Genomic DNA, 18,723 nt, shown 5'->3' on the forward strand with positions numbered 1-18,723 from the left:
TGAGGCCTAAGCGGAAGTGTGGGCCCCTGTATAATTGAGCAGGAGACCCCGCCCCAGTCTCTTTCCGCTTTGAGCTCCGACCGGTTAGGACGTAGGCCAGCAGACACGTGAGTGAGAAATGAGGATTCCGGGGCTCCTAGCGGAGCGGGCCGGGTGTATTGTGTGTGAGGCGACACCGGGAGTGGAGGAGGCGGCGGGAAGTACTCGGGGGACACATGTGGTGATGTGTGCAGGGACTGACACGAGTTCTCCCGTGTATGCACACTGCTGAGGCCGGGACAGGCCTGTGTGAGGGGGGGTGGGGAGTACACACTATTCTAGAACTAGATCCATAATAAAGACAACCTGACACCGATCACTTCTATATGTGACAACCAGGCTCCACTCCGCCATGTGTCCGATCCTCCCACCATGGAGGGATCTGACTGTGTGTGTGTCAGTCTGTACAACCAGGCCATACAATCTGACATGTTACACACCCTGGGGGATAGGACAGGGTCTCATGTTGGTCCCCCTGCTTCCCAATACCCTTCTCCCTTCCTTTACCTTCCCTCTCATGCCATTTTCCTTCACCTTTCCCTTTTACCTTCTCCCTGATGCCCTGACCCTTCTTTTACTGCCTTTTCTCATTTTGCTACCCCATTGTCTGTCATTCTCCCCCCCCCCATGTCCTTTCTCCTCCCCCCTCCTCTCTGAGACCCCCATTCCCTTTCCTCCCCCCTCTCTAGGACCCCCATTCCCTTTCCTCTCTGGGACCCCCCCATTCCCTTTCATTTCCTTCTCCTCTCTGGGACCCCCCCATTCCCTTTCATTTCCTTCTCCTCTCTGGGACCCCCCCATTCCCTTTCCTTCCCCTCTGCGGACCCCCCATTCCCTTTCCTTCCCCTCTGCGGCCCCCCCCCCCCCATTCCCTTTTCTTCCCTTCCCCTCTGTGGACCCCCCATTCCCTTTTCTTCCCTTCCCCTCTGTGGACCCCCCATTCCCTTTTCTTCCCTTCCCCTCTGTGGACCCCCCATTCCCTTTTCTTCCCTTCCCCTCTGTGGACCCCCCATTCCCTTTTCTTCCCTTCCCCTCTGTGGACCCCCCATTCCCTTTTCTTCCCTTTCCTTCCCCTCTGCGGACCCCCCATTCCCTTTCCTTCCCCTCTGCGGACCCCCCATTCCCTTTCCTTCCCCTCTGCGGACCCCCCATTCCCTTTCCTCTCTGGGACCCCCCCCATTCCCTTTCATTTCCTTCTTCTCTCTGGGACCCCCCCCTTCCCTTCCCCTCTGTGGACCCCCCATTCCCTTTTCTTCCCTTCCCCTCTGCGGACCCCCCATTCCCTTTCCTTCCCCTCTGCAGACCCCCCATTCCCTTTCCTCTCTGGGACCCCCCCCATTCCCTTTCATTTCCTTCTCCTCTCTGGGACCCCCCCATTCCCTTTCCTTCCCCTCTGTGGACCCCCCCATTCCCTTTCCTTCCCCTCTGTGGACCCCCATTCCCTTTCCTTGCCCTCTCTGCGGACCCCCCCATTCCCTTTCCTTCCCCTCTCTGCGACCCCCATTCCCTTTCCTTCCCTCCCCCCTGATTATTGTGGAATATGTGCCCTCTTTTCTCCCCCACCATGATAGTGTTTGGGCTTGAGCTACCAATCCTCAGGTCTGATCACGGTCTACTTGAAGTAGGGAGGGTGACATGATCCCCGGCACCATCTGACATGGGGCAAGGAGTGAAAACAAGGTATAGAGAAGAGGGGTCAGGAGTAATGCCCGATGCACACAGGTGGGGTTTTTCATGTAAGCCAGTGGACTAAACAAAAAGACAGATCGCTGCACTGACAAAAGCAATGTTGGTGTGGCGATCTCCTCCACTGACTGTGTTCTGACCCCCCCCCAGCCATTGGCTGCAAGCGCTGACCAGATGCAGGTTTTTCCAGCATGTCTCTTCAAGACCCATTTCGTACTGGAGGAGTTTCTCTGGTGCCTAAAAAAATGCCTCATCTGCAGTCTTGCACACTGTGGCACGTACTGGCTGGGGGGGGTTCCTGCAAGCAGCATCATCTTTGAGGCGCTTTAGGAGTGGTGTATACACGGCTCCTAAAGCGCCCCTGCCCATTGAAATCGATGGGCAGTGGGTGCTTTTAGCCCTTTATTCGTCCGCTAGCAGGGGTGAAAAGCCCCTCTAAAACGGTAAGGCGCCGCTAAAACTAGTATCACTTTACAGCAGGCGGCCCCCGCGCTGTCAGTGTGAAAGGGCTGTAAAAGCCGGTCGTTGGTCCGGTTTCTGACGGACAGACAGCTGTACAAACTGACCGAATGTTACCGGCTGATCTTCAGCCCATCTGTACCCAGCTATAGGAGGAGCCCAGACACATCAGTCTGATCCCACTGGGAAGTGGTCTTGGTGCCTGCCAATCAGAAATGGTCAAGAAGGTTTCCACCTGACGGTTGTATGTAAACATGATTGGCAGTGCCCAGTGACAGCTTCCATCGCCAGCAAGTGTCCAGCTGTTGATGGAGAATGTAGGGATTTCCTTTTTGGTTTAGGAATTGGTGATCTGTCTTGTTGGAATCTTCTGGTTCATCTAACTTCATATTTAATTGTTTGTTGCAGGATGGCAGACTGGGAAACTGTTCCTGTTGGGGCCGAGTCCCCTGAAATTAAACTGTTCGGGAAATGGAGTACCGATGATGTCCAGATCAATGACATCTCACTGCAGGTATTGGATGAGGACTGGGAATGAGTTTTCTGGAAGTGTTATCCATGCTAGCCAGATGTTTTCTTTGTTTAGTATGATGAATGAGTTCTGGCTGACATTTGGTTTCCTATGGGCCATACCTTCACCTGGTCACTTGGTCTGGCCTTTTGAATGGAGTTTTGTGGACCAACTCATCCCCTGGGTTATATCAGGCATTCTAGGGTGGTTGTCTGATTGTTGGCCTCTCACCATTGAGGCTAAGGCTGGGTTCACACTACTACACTACTTTCATCCTACTTTGCTCTGCTACATTGATCCTACATTGGTCCTACATCCATCCTACTTTCATGAACAGGATACTACTTTGGTCCGACTTCAATGATATTCAATGGGTTGAAGTAGGATCAATGTAGGACCAAAAGTAGTACAGGGAGCATTTTCAAAGTCGGACCGACTTGTGTAGGACCAGTCAAGACAGCTCTCATAGGGAAACATTGGTTTTCACACGTCATGCTACATGAGGCTCCCAATGTAGGACCGTTTGTCGGACAACTGTGGACCCAGCCTAATTGAGGTAATACTCATTGGGGGGAGCTGCCCTGAGGACAGTGTGTTCATACTGGATGCTTTGTCCTCAGTGTAGCTCAGTAGCACCGATTCTTATAAAATCATGGGTTCCGTGTCACTGAGCTCCCTGCCCAATGCTACAACTATCACACAGGCAGATGCGGCGTCTGGCTGCTTTCAGTGATGCAGAATATGGTAAAACTTCAGGTTGCAGTGTGTCCGGCCACTGATCTGCACTGTAATTGTTGCAGCGCATACTCAGGGAGCTCTGCTCAATGAGCTTGACTGCCTGTGTGTGCGGGTGCCCATAGGTGGTGCTGCTGCCCGAGGCAGCTATCTTTACTGCATCTACCCCTGGCATGGCCTTGTACCTGAGGTTAGGTGCTATATCACTGCTAAAACTGAAATATCCAGTCTTGTGACCGCAATAGGTAGTAAGAGGCCCTCTTTATGGAGGGGTCTATTAGACCCTGCATATCTCTATTGTCCTTAAAAAGGTTGTAAACCTCCCTCTTGTACCTATAGGTAAACCTTCTTATTCTAGGCTTGCCTATAGGTACTGTAAATATCTCCTAAACATGCACTGTGAGTCCACAGCCCCGGAAGGAAGACAGGCAAAGATGGATGAGTGCTTTGTTTGCAGGCAAGTGTCACATAATGTGCTAGTATGTATGTGATGCGTACTAGCACATTATACCTTTACTTTGCAGGGAAGGAGGAAAACACCTTTGATGGGGGAGTTCATCTTTTAAAAGCATCTGATCACACAAAATGCTTTCGCTATTTTAAAATAGGTTCTGTTTACAACTGGGGAAACCGGAAGTGACCAATGCTCGTCCCTTTTGGTTTCCTATACCATAGAGTGCATTCCGGGTTCACCGGTAGAACGGTGAGAGGAACGGGTGACCCACCCACCACCTGTAAAAGCCACCCAGCGACTAGCCGCTATGATGACTTTTATATTAAAGTGTTACTAAACCTATAACTGTAAAATCAGTTTGTTATATGCAGTAAAGCAGTGGTTCTCGTCAACACTGTCCTCATGTACTCTTCCCCCCCAAACAGGCCATGTTTGCAGCTTTTCCTTTCTCTTGCACAGGTGCTTTAAATTCAGGTTGGCATTTTGGACAGCTATTTTATCTAAAATTCCCAAAACATGGCCTGTTGGGGGTACTTAAAGCGGTGGTTCCCCCTTAAAAACAACATTTTTTTATTCCACTGCCCCCCCACATTCCATCACGATTAAGGCTCTTAATATTATTTTCCTGCTGTACATACCTTAGTACAGCATCTTCACCCGTGCATCCAGGTTGCGAGTCCCGCGGGAGTAGGCGTTCCTCACAGGCTGTTGATTGACGTTTTCCCCAAAGACGAGCTCTCCCCCCGTCGCGTAAGCCGCGTCACGGTTGGCGAAAGGAGCCGAACGGCGAGTCGGCGCTATACTGCGCATGCGCATCGCCGTTCGGCTCCTTTCGCCAATCGTGACGCGGCTTACGCGACGGGGGGAGAGCTCGTTTTTGGGCAAAACGTCAATCAACAGCCTGTGAGGAACGCCCACTCCCGCGGGACTCGCAACCTGGATGCACGGGTGAAGATGCTGTACTAAGGTATGTACAGCAGGAAAAAAATATTAAGAGCATTAATCGTGATGGAATGTGGGGGGGCAGTGGAATAAAAAAATGTTGTTTTTAAGGGGGAACCACCGCTTTAAGGACAGGGTTGAGAAGCACTGCAGTAAAGCATGCTTGTTATACTCATGGGATGCTAACAGATCAACTCTCTGCATTGTGTAAAAAGGCTGTTTGATCCGGTCTTCCTGGCCTCTCCTGGAACAGCCTTTGAAGTCACTGTGCACATGCTCAGTTTGTGTATTGCTAGGGAGTTTTTTTTTCTTGAGTGCATGCCAATCGGCACTGTCCAGACAGAGGGCCAGGGGTCCTGCAGCTCCATAGGATAGTCAGAGTAGAATGAAAACTCCTACAAGCTTTTAACCAGACACGGATAGAAGTCACGATATTGCTGAGAAATGGTAATTGTCCATTTATAATTGCATTTCCGTGTACTGTGGGAGATCAGATATAGTCTATGCAGGCTCCTGGGTTTAGTAACACTTTAAAACCGATTACCTCCTGAAAGAAACGATGCTGGAATGTGTAACTGCAGGCATCTCGCTATACCCACTTGAAGTCAAATGACTTGTGTGTCACCTGAATGTTTTGGCCGGTTTGGCATCAGTGCTGCTGCTTTATATTATGTATACGACAGGTATACTTTAATGTGATCTGTTTGTGTTGCTTTGAACTTACCATGCCCGTTTGATTTCTAGGATTACATTGCCGTTAAGGAGAAGTATGCCAAGTACCTTCCACACAGCGGAGGACGTTATGCCGCCAAGCGCTTCCGTAAGGCCCAGTGCCCCATTGTGGAGCGTCTGACAAACTCCCTCATGATGCACGGCAGGAACAACGGCAAGAAGCTGATGACAGTCAGGATTACAAAGCACGCCTTTGAAATCATCCACCTGCTGACTGGTGAGGTGAGTGACTTCTCCAGAATACTCCTCGGGGGTGCGCTGTGACAATGCCGGCAATGGTACATAATGTGAAAGCGCTTTGATAAAAAGGAAGTAATTGTTCCCGTGCATGAAAACATACTAGAGCTCTGATGTGTCAACAAGCGTTTAAAGTCCTTGTAAAGGTTCTGTGTGTGTTTTTTTTTTTTTTTTTGTCATACTTTCCTGCTCTGTGCAAGGGTTTTGTGCAGAACAGCCTTGATCCTTTTCTGGGGTCCCATGGTGGCGCTCTCAGCTCCTCTTAGAGTGCCCCATAGAGAACAGCTAGCCACCCCCGTGTCCTGCTGCTGCGTCCATTGACCCACACAGCAGGACTCGCTCTGCTCCCGTGTCACTGGATTTGTTAGCGGCTCCCGCTGCTATCAATCTATCCAGTAAGGACCTGAGACAGCGGTTGGCGCTGCTGTGCTCATTCTCATAGCTGGAAAGATGAGGTTCAGGTAAGAAAGGGGTGGGGGGGTGTCTGCTGCAGCACAGGTTTCAGACTTTACAACCCCTTTTTAGCCAAACTAAACCTCCCCAAATTTTTTTTTAGCAGCCTGGTCATTATTGCAGAAGAGACATGTGTCTCCAGCAATAAGACAGACATGACTGCTCATATTCTATTAAATGCTTCCTTACTACTGTTATGCCAGAATGGTTGCCTTCTGTGTGCATGTGCAGGATCGTGTCATCCCCACCTGCCAATAAACGGGCACCTGGAAGCAGTGGCGCATCTATTGCGAGGCAAACAAGGCCATCCTCCCCCGGAACTGTGGTACAGCGTGGCTGTCCAGTTCTGGGAGAGCATCTGTCTACCTCCCACAGCCGTGCATCTGATGTGCTCTGTGATTGCGGTGTCCAATGTCGATGTAAACATACTGACTGGTTATCTGCATTCTTTTCTTCACGCTGTCGGTGTGAGGATAGCGCCAGTAACCGACCAGTGTAAAAGGGGACATCTACACTGATCAGTGCCACACCATCCTCTGCCCCATTGACCACATATGTGGCAGTTGCACAAATCATGTCCCGGGGGTCTGCCCTGCTGGTTCCAGCTATCGTGGAAGTTCCAGCGCATGCACAAACTGATGTGCTGAGACGGTTCCAGCTATCGGGAAAGTTCCTTCAAGGACTGCGCAGGCGCAAACTTGCTGACGGAAATCCCCGAACCGCAGCCGGCATCCAGGGCGACGTTGATTTCGAGGTAAGTGGCCAGTCGGCCTCACGTCGTCGCTCTGCTCGCTCGGCCTCCTGGCTCTTTTTTTAACATCCTCTAATCCACGGGGATGTTAAAAAATGAGCCTGGATGCCGGGCAAGGTTCGGGGATTTCCGTCGGGAAGTTTGCGCCTGCGCAGTCAGTGAAGGAACTTCCCCTCTAGGGGGACAAGTCACCGGCTCAGTTCACATCAGTGTGCTGTGCGAGATCGCATGTGATTTGCACTGGAGTGCAAATCGCATGCAATGTCTGTGTGATGCGTTTTCAGCCATACAGATTGTATAGCTGAATTTGCATCGCATTCTGACCAGTCAGGCAGAACCCTTTTCTTGGTTCAAACCAGAATCTAATCGCATGGGTATTCACACCTATGCAATCCGATTAATGTCTGAATTGTCAGTTCGCACTGCAATATGCAAACCGATCTGGGGGTGTCATTAACTTTCTATTGACTCTCCCAGTGGTTTGCATAAGACCCTTTTCACTCTGGGACTTCCGCTTTAAGGACTCCTAACCCCCTGACAGGCCTCATTTGTCATGTACTTATTTTGGGGGCGTGCCTAGTTTTGACAGGTACCCAGCTCTAACTTTTGCTTGTGCCGTCTAGTTGACTCCCTCCCTGCAATCTTCTGGGACAAGTCCCAGTAGATTGCTCGGCCATTCAGGACATGCGACGTACAGTGCACTATGCAAGAAAAAAGAGGATATGTGGCGCATGATCCAATAGAGCAAACACAATGGGCTGAGGTATATAAAAGTCTAATAAGAGTCCAAAAATAATGTCCATGAAAGTCCTGGATTAAAATAATATGACTGGCTGTAATGGACACTTGGCGGCAGCACCTAAAGCAGAAGCGATGCTCTGAAAGATTCAAAGAAGGGACAAGATGCGCCAATCTAAGTGCAATAAGCCCAAATTTAATGGAGAATACAAATAAAATAAGTATACATGTGCAATGCCTACTCACAAACAGAGGTAGATAGTAGGCACAGAACCGGAATGGAGATCATCTGCATCTCTCCATTCCGGTTCTGTGCCTACTATCTACCTCTGTTTGTGAGTAGGCATTGCACATGTATACTTATTTTATTTGTATTCTCCATTAAATTTGGGCTTATTGCACTTAGATTGGCGCATCTTGTCCCTTCTTTGGACGTACAGTGCACACCCGGCTGTGAAGCCGCAAGCTGTCATAGCCGGGTGCCCACACTAGTGATGCCGGAAGAGATAACCGAGGCTTTGGGTGGCTGGATCGTGGGACAGGTTAGTGGCTATTAAGTCAGCAGCTACACCTTTTCCCTTATGTATGTTTTTTTTTTATTTTTTTTGTGACCAGTTCTCTTTAAGACCCTGGATGTCTCTCCTGAAGCTTCACTGAATGTAATGTAAATCGCATAGTGGAGGCGAGGGGGTACACTGTGGGTGTGTGGAAGCAATCTGTTAGCTCTCAAAAAATTGTGGACAAGATGTGGAGGTGTTTTGCAGGAGATCCTGTATACTTAAAAAAAATGTATTTTCTTTTTTTAGAACCCCCTGCAAGTGTTGGTGAATGCCATCATTAACAGTGGTCCTCGTGAAGACTCCACCCGTATCGGTAGAGCCGGTACAGTAAGAAGACAGGCTGTGGACGTGTCCCCACTGAGAAGAGTCAATCAGGTGACTGCAGATGAAGTGCTTAATTGATTCCTCCAGCACAATATTTTAAAGTCCTTTTTAAAATGTGTTGCCAAACTGATGTAGTCTTAAAAGTTAGTTACCCCAACACTTCATATTCCTGGTATGTGCCTGCTGTACCATGTACTTGTATTAGGGTTGTCCCAATACCACTTTTTTAGGACCGAGTACAAGTACTGATACTTTTTGTTTTCATGTACTCGCCGATTACCGATACATTTTTTTTTTTTTTTTTTTAAATGCAGCCTTGTGTCCCCAAAGAGAAAGCAAAGCCCCCCCGCCGCTGCCGTCTAGTTGATTAGCGCTCGGGGAACATAACGGCTTTCATTTGAATAGCTGTGTGTTCCACGCCTCGTGTGATCTGTCAAAGTGCCCGGACAAGGGCGAGTGTCTATACATGACGAGGCGCAGCAGGAAAAGAGTCATTATTGGCCGGTAGGGTCAGAATATTCTTTACAGACATTAAAGAATATATGGTAGATTACTGTCCATGTTAAAACAATCCAATATATGTCTCTTTCCTGGCTCAATCTGTGCCCAAAAGTGACTCTTGTTACAGTACCAAAGTGGGATTCTATCACAATCTGATGCAGTGGCATGCCATAGTGATGGTTCCATTTACATTTCATGGAATTTGGGAAATGCTTTTCAAAGCAACCACAGATCCTTCGTTTTATGAGGTCTCATTCTGGGCAAATTAATGGATTACCCCCCCCCCCCCTCTCCCGTGTGACTAAAGCCTGGTACACACTATCGGATTTTCCGCGGACAAATCGTAGGACTTTTGTCCGATGGGTGTTGGCCAGGAACTTGTATTGCATACAAACTTGGACACACATTGGACAGTTGGCTGTGGCCAGTTTGTATATAGCCAGAAATGCTGGACCTGGAAGCAAACTGCCTTCAGGGATGGTTAGAGCGCATAAACGCGTAACTACACAGGTGAGCAGTTGCACGTGTAGGGCGGTTACATATGCCACTGTTTTTTGTTCAAAGGCTTAGAAAAAATATTCTTGTCATCGAAGGTTGCCAATTAATTCCCAAAGCATTTTGCTACAGTTCTCCTTGAAGTGCTCCATGCTAGAATGTTTTTGAAGCTTCCCAATTTATGTCGGCTATCGGATTCTGTTTTCTAAATCTTTCTCTCTCGTTATCTCAGGCTATCTGGCTCTTGTGCACCGGAGCTCGTGAAGCTGCCTTCAGGAACATTAAGACCATTGCTGAATGTGTAGCCGATGAGCTCATCAACGCAGCAAAGGTAAATGAGGAATGTATGGAGAATAAATTCAGATGTATACAAAGTGTCTGTAGTTTGCTGGGTTAAAAGTTGAGAGTATAAATGCATCGCCAAATATTAGGGATGGATCAATATTGGTGCCAATAACGAGTATTTTCACAAGTACTCTGATACCCCAAACCCATGCAAAATTAACCACATATAAATATATATAAAATTAAATATTGTATAATTTTTTTTTTAGCAAAGACCCTAAATAACTACATGGCGGTCGTTGCAAATTTTTTTGTCCTACGACGGCGGTCTTTCAAACACACAAAAATACACTTCGCTCAATTTTAAAAATAAGTAATTGGTAAAGTTAGCCCAATTTTTTTGCATATTTTGAAAGATGTTGTGCAAAGTAAATGGATACCTAACATGTTGTGCTTTAAAATTGCACGCGCTTGTGTCATGGCGACAAACGAAAGTACTTAAAATTCTCCATGAGAAACAGTTAAAAATGTAACGGTTACCAGTTTAGAGTTAGAGGAGGTGTGTTGCTAGAATTATTGCTCTCATTTGAATGATCATGGCGATGCCTCTCAAATGAGCACCGTTTAAATTTGTAATTTGCAAATGCGTTTGGTGCGTAAGGGCAGGGGCTCTTGAGAAAATTTATTTTCTGTCCCTTTATTGCTGTTACAAGGAATGTAAACACCCTGTGTGGTAGTAACAGGTACTCTTTATGGAGGGATCTGAAGTCTTAAGACCCCAAATCCCTCTTTGCACTTAAAAGTATTCAAAATGCCAAAATCAGTGTTTGACATATTGGATTTTTTTTTTTTTTTGCTTTTTTAAAATCTGCGCCATTACTTTGTGACGTCACTTCTGGGTTTTTACCTCGGATACCCATTTAAAGCAGATTCTGGCTTCATTCCGCCAGCTGGTGGAAGTGCTGGTTGGTTGCTCGGGTCTTCTACACCCCCCTCCCCTCGTGTCCCCCTCCTTCGCCTGGTGAAGACAGCTGTGCGGCTGCTGAGCGATAGCTGACCTCCAGCTCTAAAAAAAAAAATAAAGTACCGGGGTGAAGCCTGCAGCTTTAACAAAATGACATACAGGTATGGTATTTAACGTGAGGTGGCTACACCAATGGCTTTATTTTTATTTTTTTTCTCTCCCAATCAATGAGTACTGATACTTTGCAGTGCTATTTACGTCCATACAAATTGAATGGGCTCAAATATAGACATCATGGGGAAATAAAAAAAAAAGTGTGTGTGTGTGTGTTTTCTTTACAAAAAAGATGCAGGTTTTTTTTGAAGTCTGACCGTTTTGGCTTTTTCCTTTCAGGGCTCCTCTAACTCCTACGCCATCAAGAAGAAAGATGAATTGGAGAGAGTTGCCAAGTCCAACCGTTAAAAATGTCAAAAGCCTCCTGTTGCTAATCTTGCAATAAAATCTAAAAATTGTCACCCGTTTCTGTTCCTTGCTTGTTTGTAGCCAATTGTGGTGTGATGTAATTTGTTTTGGTGTTTAGATGTCTCGTGTTGCACTTCTTGGGGCCCTTTCACACGATCAGACCTGTCTGTCAGGCGGATCCGATCAGGCGAAAGGTGCGGGTCAAAGAATTTACAGCATAGTCATTGTTATGCTTTACGGATTACTCCCTACTGCCCTCATAAATGTTTAGGAGATTGCGTCTGCCTCTTTAACCAATTGAAGACCAGGCCTATTCTGACACTTCTCAGATATGTGAACTTTTTTTTTTAAGCTCTGCTTTGTTTACATAGAGCTTCGTCCAGCTCGGCGGGTGCCGCTGTGGACATCCATGGGCCGGCACCTCTTGATCGCCTCCTACCAGAAAGTGCTGAATTGCTTGTCTACATGATTCTGTGCAGAATGGCTACCCTGTAGCTGTAAATCTGCTATGGGTCGGTTGGGAAGTGGTGAAAAACATGATGTGGTTTGGGCCGAGTCCCAGACAGTGATCTAAGCCTCCTATATGATGAGAATCGGTCTCCGCCCTCTGATGTTTAGGTGTACTCTACTAGATCTGAGTGTTGTGTATTTTGGCATCAAGTGACAGTCTCTGATTTGCAAGACTGCCACCTGGTGTTCTCTTTAAGCAGAGTTCCGCATGGGGTGGAAAATAATATATATATTTTTTAAAGTCAGCAGCTTCAAATTCTGCAGCTGCTGACTTTTAAAATAAGCACACGTGCCTGTGATGTCCTCACCCCAAGCTGATCTGTCCCACAGCTGCTCCCACCCTGAAAGGTGCCAAATGTGACACTGGAGGGGAGGAACCAGATCGGTGAAAAGTCAGTTTCTGGGTGGCACTTTGCTTTTAAAGTGGAGGTTCTGCCAAATTGTTTTCCCCCCCAGTCTTCCAGGACAGCCCTTGAGAGATGGAGTCTCTCCCATCGACACAGGAAACGCATTGCCAACCGTTCAAAAGGCGGTCCCTGGTCAGTCATTGTTTCCTACGTCGCAGTAACATGTTGCCAGAGGAACAACACTATAGGACTTCATCTCTCAGGGGCTGCCTGCAGGGAAAAGAGGCTGCATAGAGGACTGGGTCCCTCGTCTCACCTTCTGCTGCTGGGCTCGGGTACCGTCCAGCAATATCGGAGCAGACCAGTTTTCCTCCTCCTTCCCGGTGGCCAGAATAGCGCGGTTCCCCCCCAGGGGTGGGTGAATGGATCTCCATTTCCCAGCTCTTCGCCACAATCGCAGTGGGGGTCGGAGACGCCGTCGCGTAATTTCTGGCTTGAATCGCGTCATCTCTGTGCCGAGACTTCCGGTTCTCCCGACGACGCGTGGGGGAGAGAAAAAGCCTGTGCTGGGCCTACAATACCGGACTAGTGGCGGGATACGAAGGGAGGGGCCACCGTGGAGGCTAATCCCCAGATACTCCGAAGGACGTAGGCACCAGTCTAACCCAGGTAGGCTGCTGGGCATGCCTTGTACTGGGTTGTTATAGGCTAGGTGTGGTGGCTGGGAGTTGCTTCATGGGGGGTCACTGTCCCGGGGGAAACAGCGGTGGTGGCAGTACGGGTGTCCCTTAAAGGGGAAGGTCTGTTATTTAAAAGTATCCATTTCAGGCTAAGGAGGCTTCAAAGGAGGACAAGTCAGGCCCCAAGAAGTGCCCTAATTGTGGAAGCAAATTATCCTCGGGCTATGACAAGACCTAATGCAGGCAATGTATTGCAAGATTGTTGATATCTGAGGCAGACTCCCCCTTGGCTAAGTTCCTGGGCTCATTTAAGGAAGAGATGGCATCAACTTTTAAATCCCTTAGGGACTTGATTTCAAATGTCAATGTGTCTGCTTCCTCCAGTAGTGCAGCTACAGTTTCCCCTTCACCCAGCCCCACAATACCTAGCTCCGGGGAGCATAGCCCCGGGTTACTTAGGCCTGAATCTTCTGACTCTGATTCAGAACAGAACAGGAGGAAGATCAGGTCGCAGCTAACAGGATCACAAAATATAACTTATCTATCGAGGAGGTAGATGAATTACTGAGTGCTATCTATGATAATCTGGAGATTAAAGAGGAAGAAGCTCAATTATCCAGGCATGACAAAATGTATGCTGCCCTGGGAAAGAAAAAAACAGAGTGTTCCCTATTCATGGTGTACTCTCTGATCTGGTTTGCCAAATATGGGCTGAGCCGGATAAAAGCTTTCTTCCCAAATTCTCTCAAAAGAAGGTTTCCCTTTGACGAGAACCCAGAGGCAGTCTGGAACAAAATCCCAACGCTTGATGCCCCTCTGTCTAAGGTATCTAAACAGTCGGACCTGGCCTTTGAAGATATGGGTCATTTAAAGGACCCAATGGATAGGAAGACTGACATTGTCCTAAAAAGGGCCTTGGATGCGTCTATGGCAGGGCTAAAACCAGCATTAGCCACTTTCTGTGTTGCTAGGAACCTAGAGTTCTGGCTATCCCAGTTGGAAGAACACGTCAAAGCAGGTACTCCTAAGGAAGATCTTCTAAAAACGTTTCCAATGCTTTTCAAAGCAACCAGTTTTATCTCAGATGCTGTGACTGATGCGGTAAAATTTACAGCTAAGTCTGCAGCTCTTTCAGTGGCAGCCAGAAGATCCGTATGGGTGAAGACGTGGGTGGGTGACACAGCATCCAAGACACGGCTATGCAGTGTCCCCTTCACTGGAGACCTAGTCTTCGGGCCTGAACTAGAAACTGCCCTGGAGAGAACGGCGGACAAAAAAATCTTTTCACATCAAAAAAAAATTTCCAGAATTTTTTTTTCGTGCCACCGTAAGGAATCTGAAAAAACAGGGAAAGAATTCAAGCCCAAAAAACATTGGACGAGGTAGAGGGCATACTTTAATCCCCCCTGTCAAGAGCCCAAGCCCCAGTGACGTCCGGGTCTCTGTGGGAGGAAGAATAAAGAACTTTCTTCCCCAGTGGGAAAAAACAACCTCGAACAAATTTAGTTCTAAACATCAAAAGAGGTTACACCCTGGAATTCCACAGCGAACCACCATATAAGTTTCTGGTGACAAAATTACCAAGTCACTCAGAGAAAGCCAAGGCTTTTCCCTTATTAATAGGAGACATGGTGGATCAAGAAGTATTGACACCAGTGCCTATTCACGAACAGGGGGAGGGTTTCTACTCGCACATTTTTGTAGTAAAAAAGCCCTCAGGAAAGTTCAGACTGATTATGAACCTCGACCCCCGAATCTCTCCATCCGTTACAAGAGTTTTTGGATGGAGTCAATTTATTTGATAAGAAATCTTCTTCAAAAGGAAGTATTTATGGCAACCCTGGACTTAAAGCGGTGGTTCACCCCAAATTTTTTTTAAACATTACATCTAGCAGCATACTAAGGACATTTACTTTCGGCAGGTAATTTTTTTTTTTTTCTCTGTACATACCTTATTTTTATATTCTGTTTTTGTCCTGGGCTTTCCGGGTTCCGATGACTGCGCGTTCCTATCCTTCGGTTCGATGATTGATGGCTTGTGAAACAGGTGACCTGTTGTAAAACGCGCGTCACCAGAGGTCGGGAAATAGCCGAGCTGCGCTATACGGCGCCTGCGCAGTCAGCTCTACACGGCAGGCGCCGTATAGTGCCGACTTGCAGCTCGGTTATTTCCAGAAATCTGGTGACGCCCGTTGTGCGACAGGTCACCTGTTTCACAAGTCGTCAATCATTGAACCGAAGGATAGGAACACCCAGTCATCGGAACCCTGAGGCAGGCATAGGGACGCCCAGTCCCGGAGTCATCAGAGCGCGGAAGCCCTGGACCAAATCAGAATATAAAGGTATGTACGGAGAGAAAAAAAAGACCTGCCGAAAGTAAATGCTCTTACTATGCTTCGTCTAATGTTAAAAATTAGTTCTTAGGGTGAACCTCCACTTTAAGGGACGCCTATCTACATATCCCTATAAGAAAGGAATGTCAGAAATTCCTTTCGCATGGCGATTCAGATAGCTTCAAAGATCTATCACTTTCAGTGCATAGCTCTGCCCTTCGGCCTGTCGTCGTCTCCAAGGATTTTTTCAAAAGTTCTTGGGGAGGCACTAGTCCACTTGAGGCTTCAGTCAGTCTCAATCATACCATACCTGGACGATTTACTTCTCGCAGCCCATTCAGAGAAGCAACTCTGCCAAGATCTAGAATTGACACAACCTGAGATGCTTGGGCTGGATTGTCCATCTAAAAAAAATCCAAGACAACTCCAACACAGAACATTCAGTACTTGCGTTACAAAATACTATCTGTAGAACAAAAGATAGAAGATATCCAACCTACATCAACCTCCACTTTAAGTTATGTTGATGCATTGACATGTTTAACTATTGTGGTTATATTTTTCAGTTCCATCCTTCGGTTCTTGGTAAATGACTGACCAGGGACCTGAGGGACCGCCTTTTGAACTGTTGGCAATGTGTTCCCTGTGTCGATGGGAGTGACTCCATCTCTCAAGGGCTGTCCTGGAAGACTACTGGAAAAGGAGTTACCGGTAGGTACCACTCCAGTCTACAATGTAGCAAAACATAAATGGTACTTCTTTGCATCTGAGCCCCCCATAATGTCCGATCACCCCGCCCATCACATAAGAGGTCCCCTTATTACAGAGCCTCCCAATCACACAGTCCCTCAATCACATAATCTCCTTTTCACATCAGAGCCCCACCATTTGGCTGCAGCAGCTCAGCAGAGGGCAGGAAGTGTAGGAGGTGGACTGCCGCCGTCTCCTGAACAGAGGGGCCCCTACCTGTCACCTGAGCTGAATCAGTCATGCATGTCCGTGGTGCAGATGAGCCAGCTGCCATTTATCAAAGCCATGAATAACCCCCCCCCCGGTAGTTTTATTTTTCCCATTGGGGAGAGTTCCCTTCACGTCCTGTCTCAACTAAAACGGGGAGTTAAAAGAAATCCCTCCGAAGTAAAGGAGTATGCGGTTGTTGCCAAAACTAGATTACCCATTGGATGATTTTTCTGTTTGTTATACTTCTTGCCCAGCCCTGACATCCCTTCAAGTGGGGAAGCAATGTGGGATTGCGCCCACGGATATTCGGGGTTCTGGGAGGGCGGAGAGTGCAAGGTGTTTTTTTCACCTTAAGGCATAGGATGTCTTAAAGTGGATGTAAACCCCAATTTTTTTTTTTTTATGTCACAATGTAGAGAATAAGATTTCCTATAATCTGTGCCCAGTCTTGCCACACAGAGTTAATCCAGCTCTGAGCAATCCTCTTTTGTTGTTCAGTGAAAATTAACAGACTTCCAGATAAAAATCTGTCTAAATAAAAAGTCCTTTCCATCCCCTTGCTTCGAGTGACAGGGTTTTTACATATCTCGTGCACTAGCTTGGACACGTGCACATTCCTGGATGTTTATCATAATATAGGGGGTGATCCACAGTTCATTGTGAGAGGTAATGTATATCACTCGAAGCAAGGGGACGGAAAGGACTTTTTATTTAGACAGGTTTTTATCTGGAAGTCTGTTAATTTTCATATATATATATATATATTGTAGACGCTATACATTTTGTGCAACCCAATCGAGATATGCTTATTGGGATTTTTTTTTTTTTTACTAAAAATATGTAGCAAAATACAAATTGGCCTAATTTTTGGCTCCATGCACACTGGAAGCTAAAAAAAGCTATAAAAAACGCCTTTCAACGTTTTTTAGTGTATTTGCAATAGTGTTTATTAGCGTTTTTCAGTGTAGCTTTTTTTTTCAATGGATAAAAAAAAAGCTGGTGAGCAGCGTTTTTAAGCGTTTTTTGGCGTTTCATGGTTTTTATCGCTTATTTCCGCCGAAAACCAGCACTTTGAATGCAAATTTCTGGCGTTCAGAAAAAAGCCCCAAAACTCCACTGCTCATTAACACTAAAAAACATCCATGTGTGCATGGGTACATAGGCTAACATAGAGTGCAGTTTATGGGCTTTAAGAAAAAAAAATGGGGGGAAAAAAAAGACGTCAATTTCATTGCCGTATTGCAAAAAAATGGTCATGAAGGGGGGTAAATCCTCCAGGGGGTCAAGGGGTTAAAACAAGTTACTGTTTTTCTAAAGACAATAAAAATAAGTCTAACACGGAAATCCAGGAAAGGAATTTGCTTAAGCTGGAAATGATTATTCTTTGTACCGGGTAGCTATTAAAACATTGTAATATGCCAAGATAATACAAGTTTTATTTTTTAACCACTTAAGCCCCGGACCATTTTGTTGCTAAATGCCCAGGCCAGGTTTTGCGATTCGGCACTGCGTCGCTTTAACAGACAATTGCGCGGTCGTGCGACGTGGCTCCCAAACAAAATTGGCGTCCTTTTTTCCCCACAAATAGAGCTTTCTTTTGGTGGTATTTGATCACCTCTGCGGTTTTTATTTGTTGCGCTATAAACAAAAATAGAGTGACAATTTTTAAAAAAATGCAGTATTTTTTACTTTTTGCTATAATAAATCTCCCCCAAAAACATATCTAAAAATTTTTTTTTTCCTCAGTTTAGGCCAATACGTATTCTTCTACCTATTTTTGGTAAAAAAAATCGCAATACGCGTTTATCGGTTGGTTTACGCAAAATTTATAGCGTTTACAAAATAGGGGATAGTTTTTTTGCATTTTTATTAATTTTTTTTTTTTTACTACTATTGGCGGCGATCAGCGATTTTTTTCGTGACTGCGACATTATGGCGGACACTTCGGACAATTTTGACACATTTTTGGGACCATTGTCATTTTCACAGCAAAAAATGCATTTAAATTGCATTGTTTATTGTGAAAATGACAGTTGCAGTTTGGGAGTTAACCACAGGGGGCGCTGTAGGAGTTAGGGTTCACCTAGTGTGTGTTTATAATTGTAGGGGGGTGTGGCTGTAGGACTGACGTCATCGATCGAGTCTCCCTATAAAAGGGATCACTCGATCGATGCGCCGCCACAGGGAAGCACGGGGAAGCCGTGTTTACATACGGCTCTCCCCGTTCTTCAGCTCCGGGGCGGCTATAAACGAATAGCCGCGCAGTCGTCCCGGATCGCTCCCCGCGGGAATCCGCCCGCAGCGGAGGGGGTCCCGATCGGACCCCCGAACCCGCTAGAAGGTGGGGACGTATATATACGCCCATCTGCCTGTACGTGCCATTCTGTGGACGTAAATAGGCGTGCGGCGGGCGTTAAGTGGTTAAAATAGGTGATGTATGAGTAAGCAGTACAGCTGAACTCCAGGCCGATGGAAAAGACATAACCTCTGTTTTAATAATGCAGCTTTACATTTTTTTTTTTTTTTTTATGCAATGAATTTGACAAAGGATCAGCCTCTTGCAGT

At 46.7% G+C, this 18,723-nt stretch overlaps 1 protein-coding gene across 1 annotated transcript; it reads left to right on the top strand.

Annotated features, from left to right (window-relative positions):
- On the top strand, positions 1 to 11,381 carry RPS5 (ribosomal protein S5). The gene is made up of 6 exons (XM_040324991.1): positions 1 to 107; positions 2,593 to 2,698; positions 5,571 to 5,780; positions 8,544 to 8,672; positions 9,850 to 9,948; positions 11,260 to 11,381. The coding sequence occupies exons 2-6, from the start codon at positions 2,594 to 2,596 to the stop codon at positions 11,326 to 11,328; spliced, it is 612 nt and encodes a 203-aa protein (XP_040180925.1). The 5' UTR covers positions 1 to 107; position 2,593; the 3' UTR covers positions 11,329 to 11,381.
- The last annotated feature ends 7,342 nt before the right edge of the window (positions 11,382 to 18,723 follow it).

Source organism: Rana temporaria, chromosome 9 (assembly GCF_905171775.1).
Source record: "Rana temporaria chromosome 9, aRanTem1.1, whole genome shotgun sequence".
In the NCBI taxonomy this organism is placed as follows: domain Eukaryota; kingdom Metazoa; phylum Chordata; class Amphibia; order Anura; family Ranidae; genus Rana; species Rana temporaria.

Coding starts and splice junctions, on each gene's coding strand:
- RPS5 (XM_040324991.1), top strand. CDS start 2,594: ATGGCAGACTGGGAAACTGTTCCTGTTGGGGCCGAGTCCCCTGAAATT. Junction 2,699..5,570: donor TCAATGACATCTCACTGCAG/GTATTGGATGAG, acceptor TTTGATTTCTAG/GATTACATTGCCGTTAAGGA. Junction 8,673..9,849: donor CACTGAGAAGAGTCAATCAG/GTGACTGCAGAT, acceptor TCGTTATCTCAG/GCTATCTGGCTCTTGTGCAC.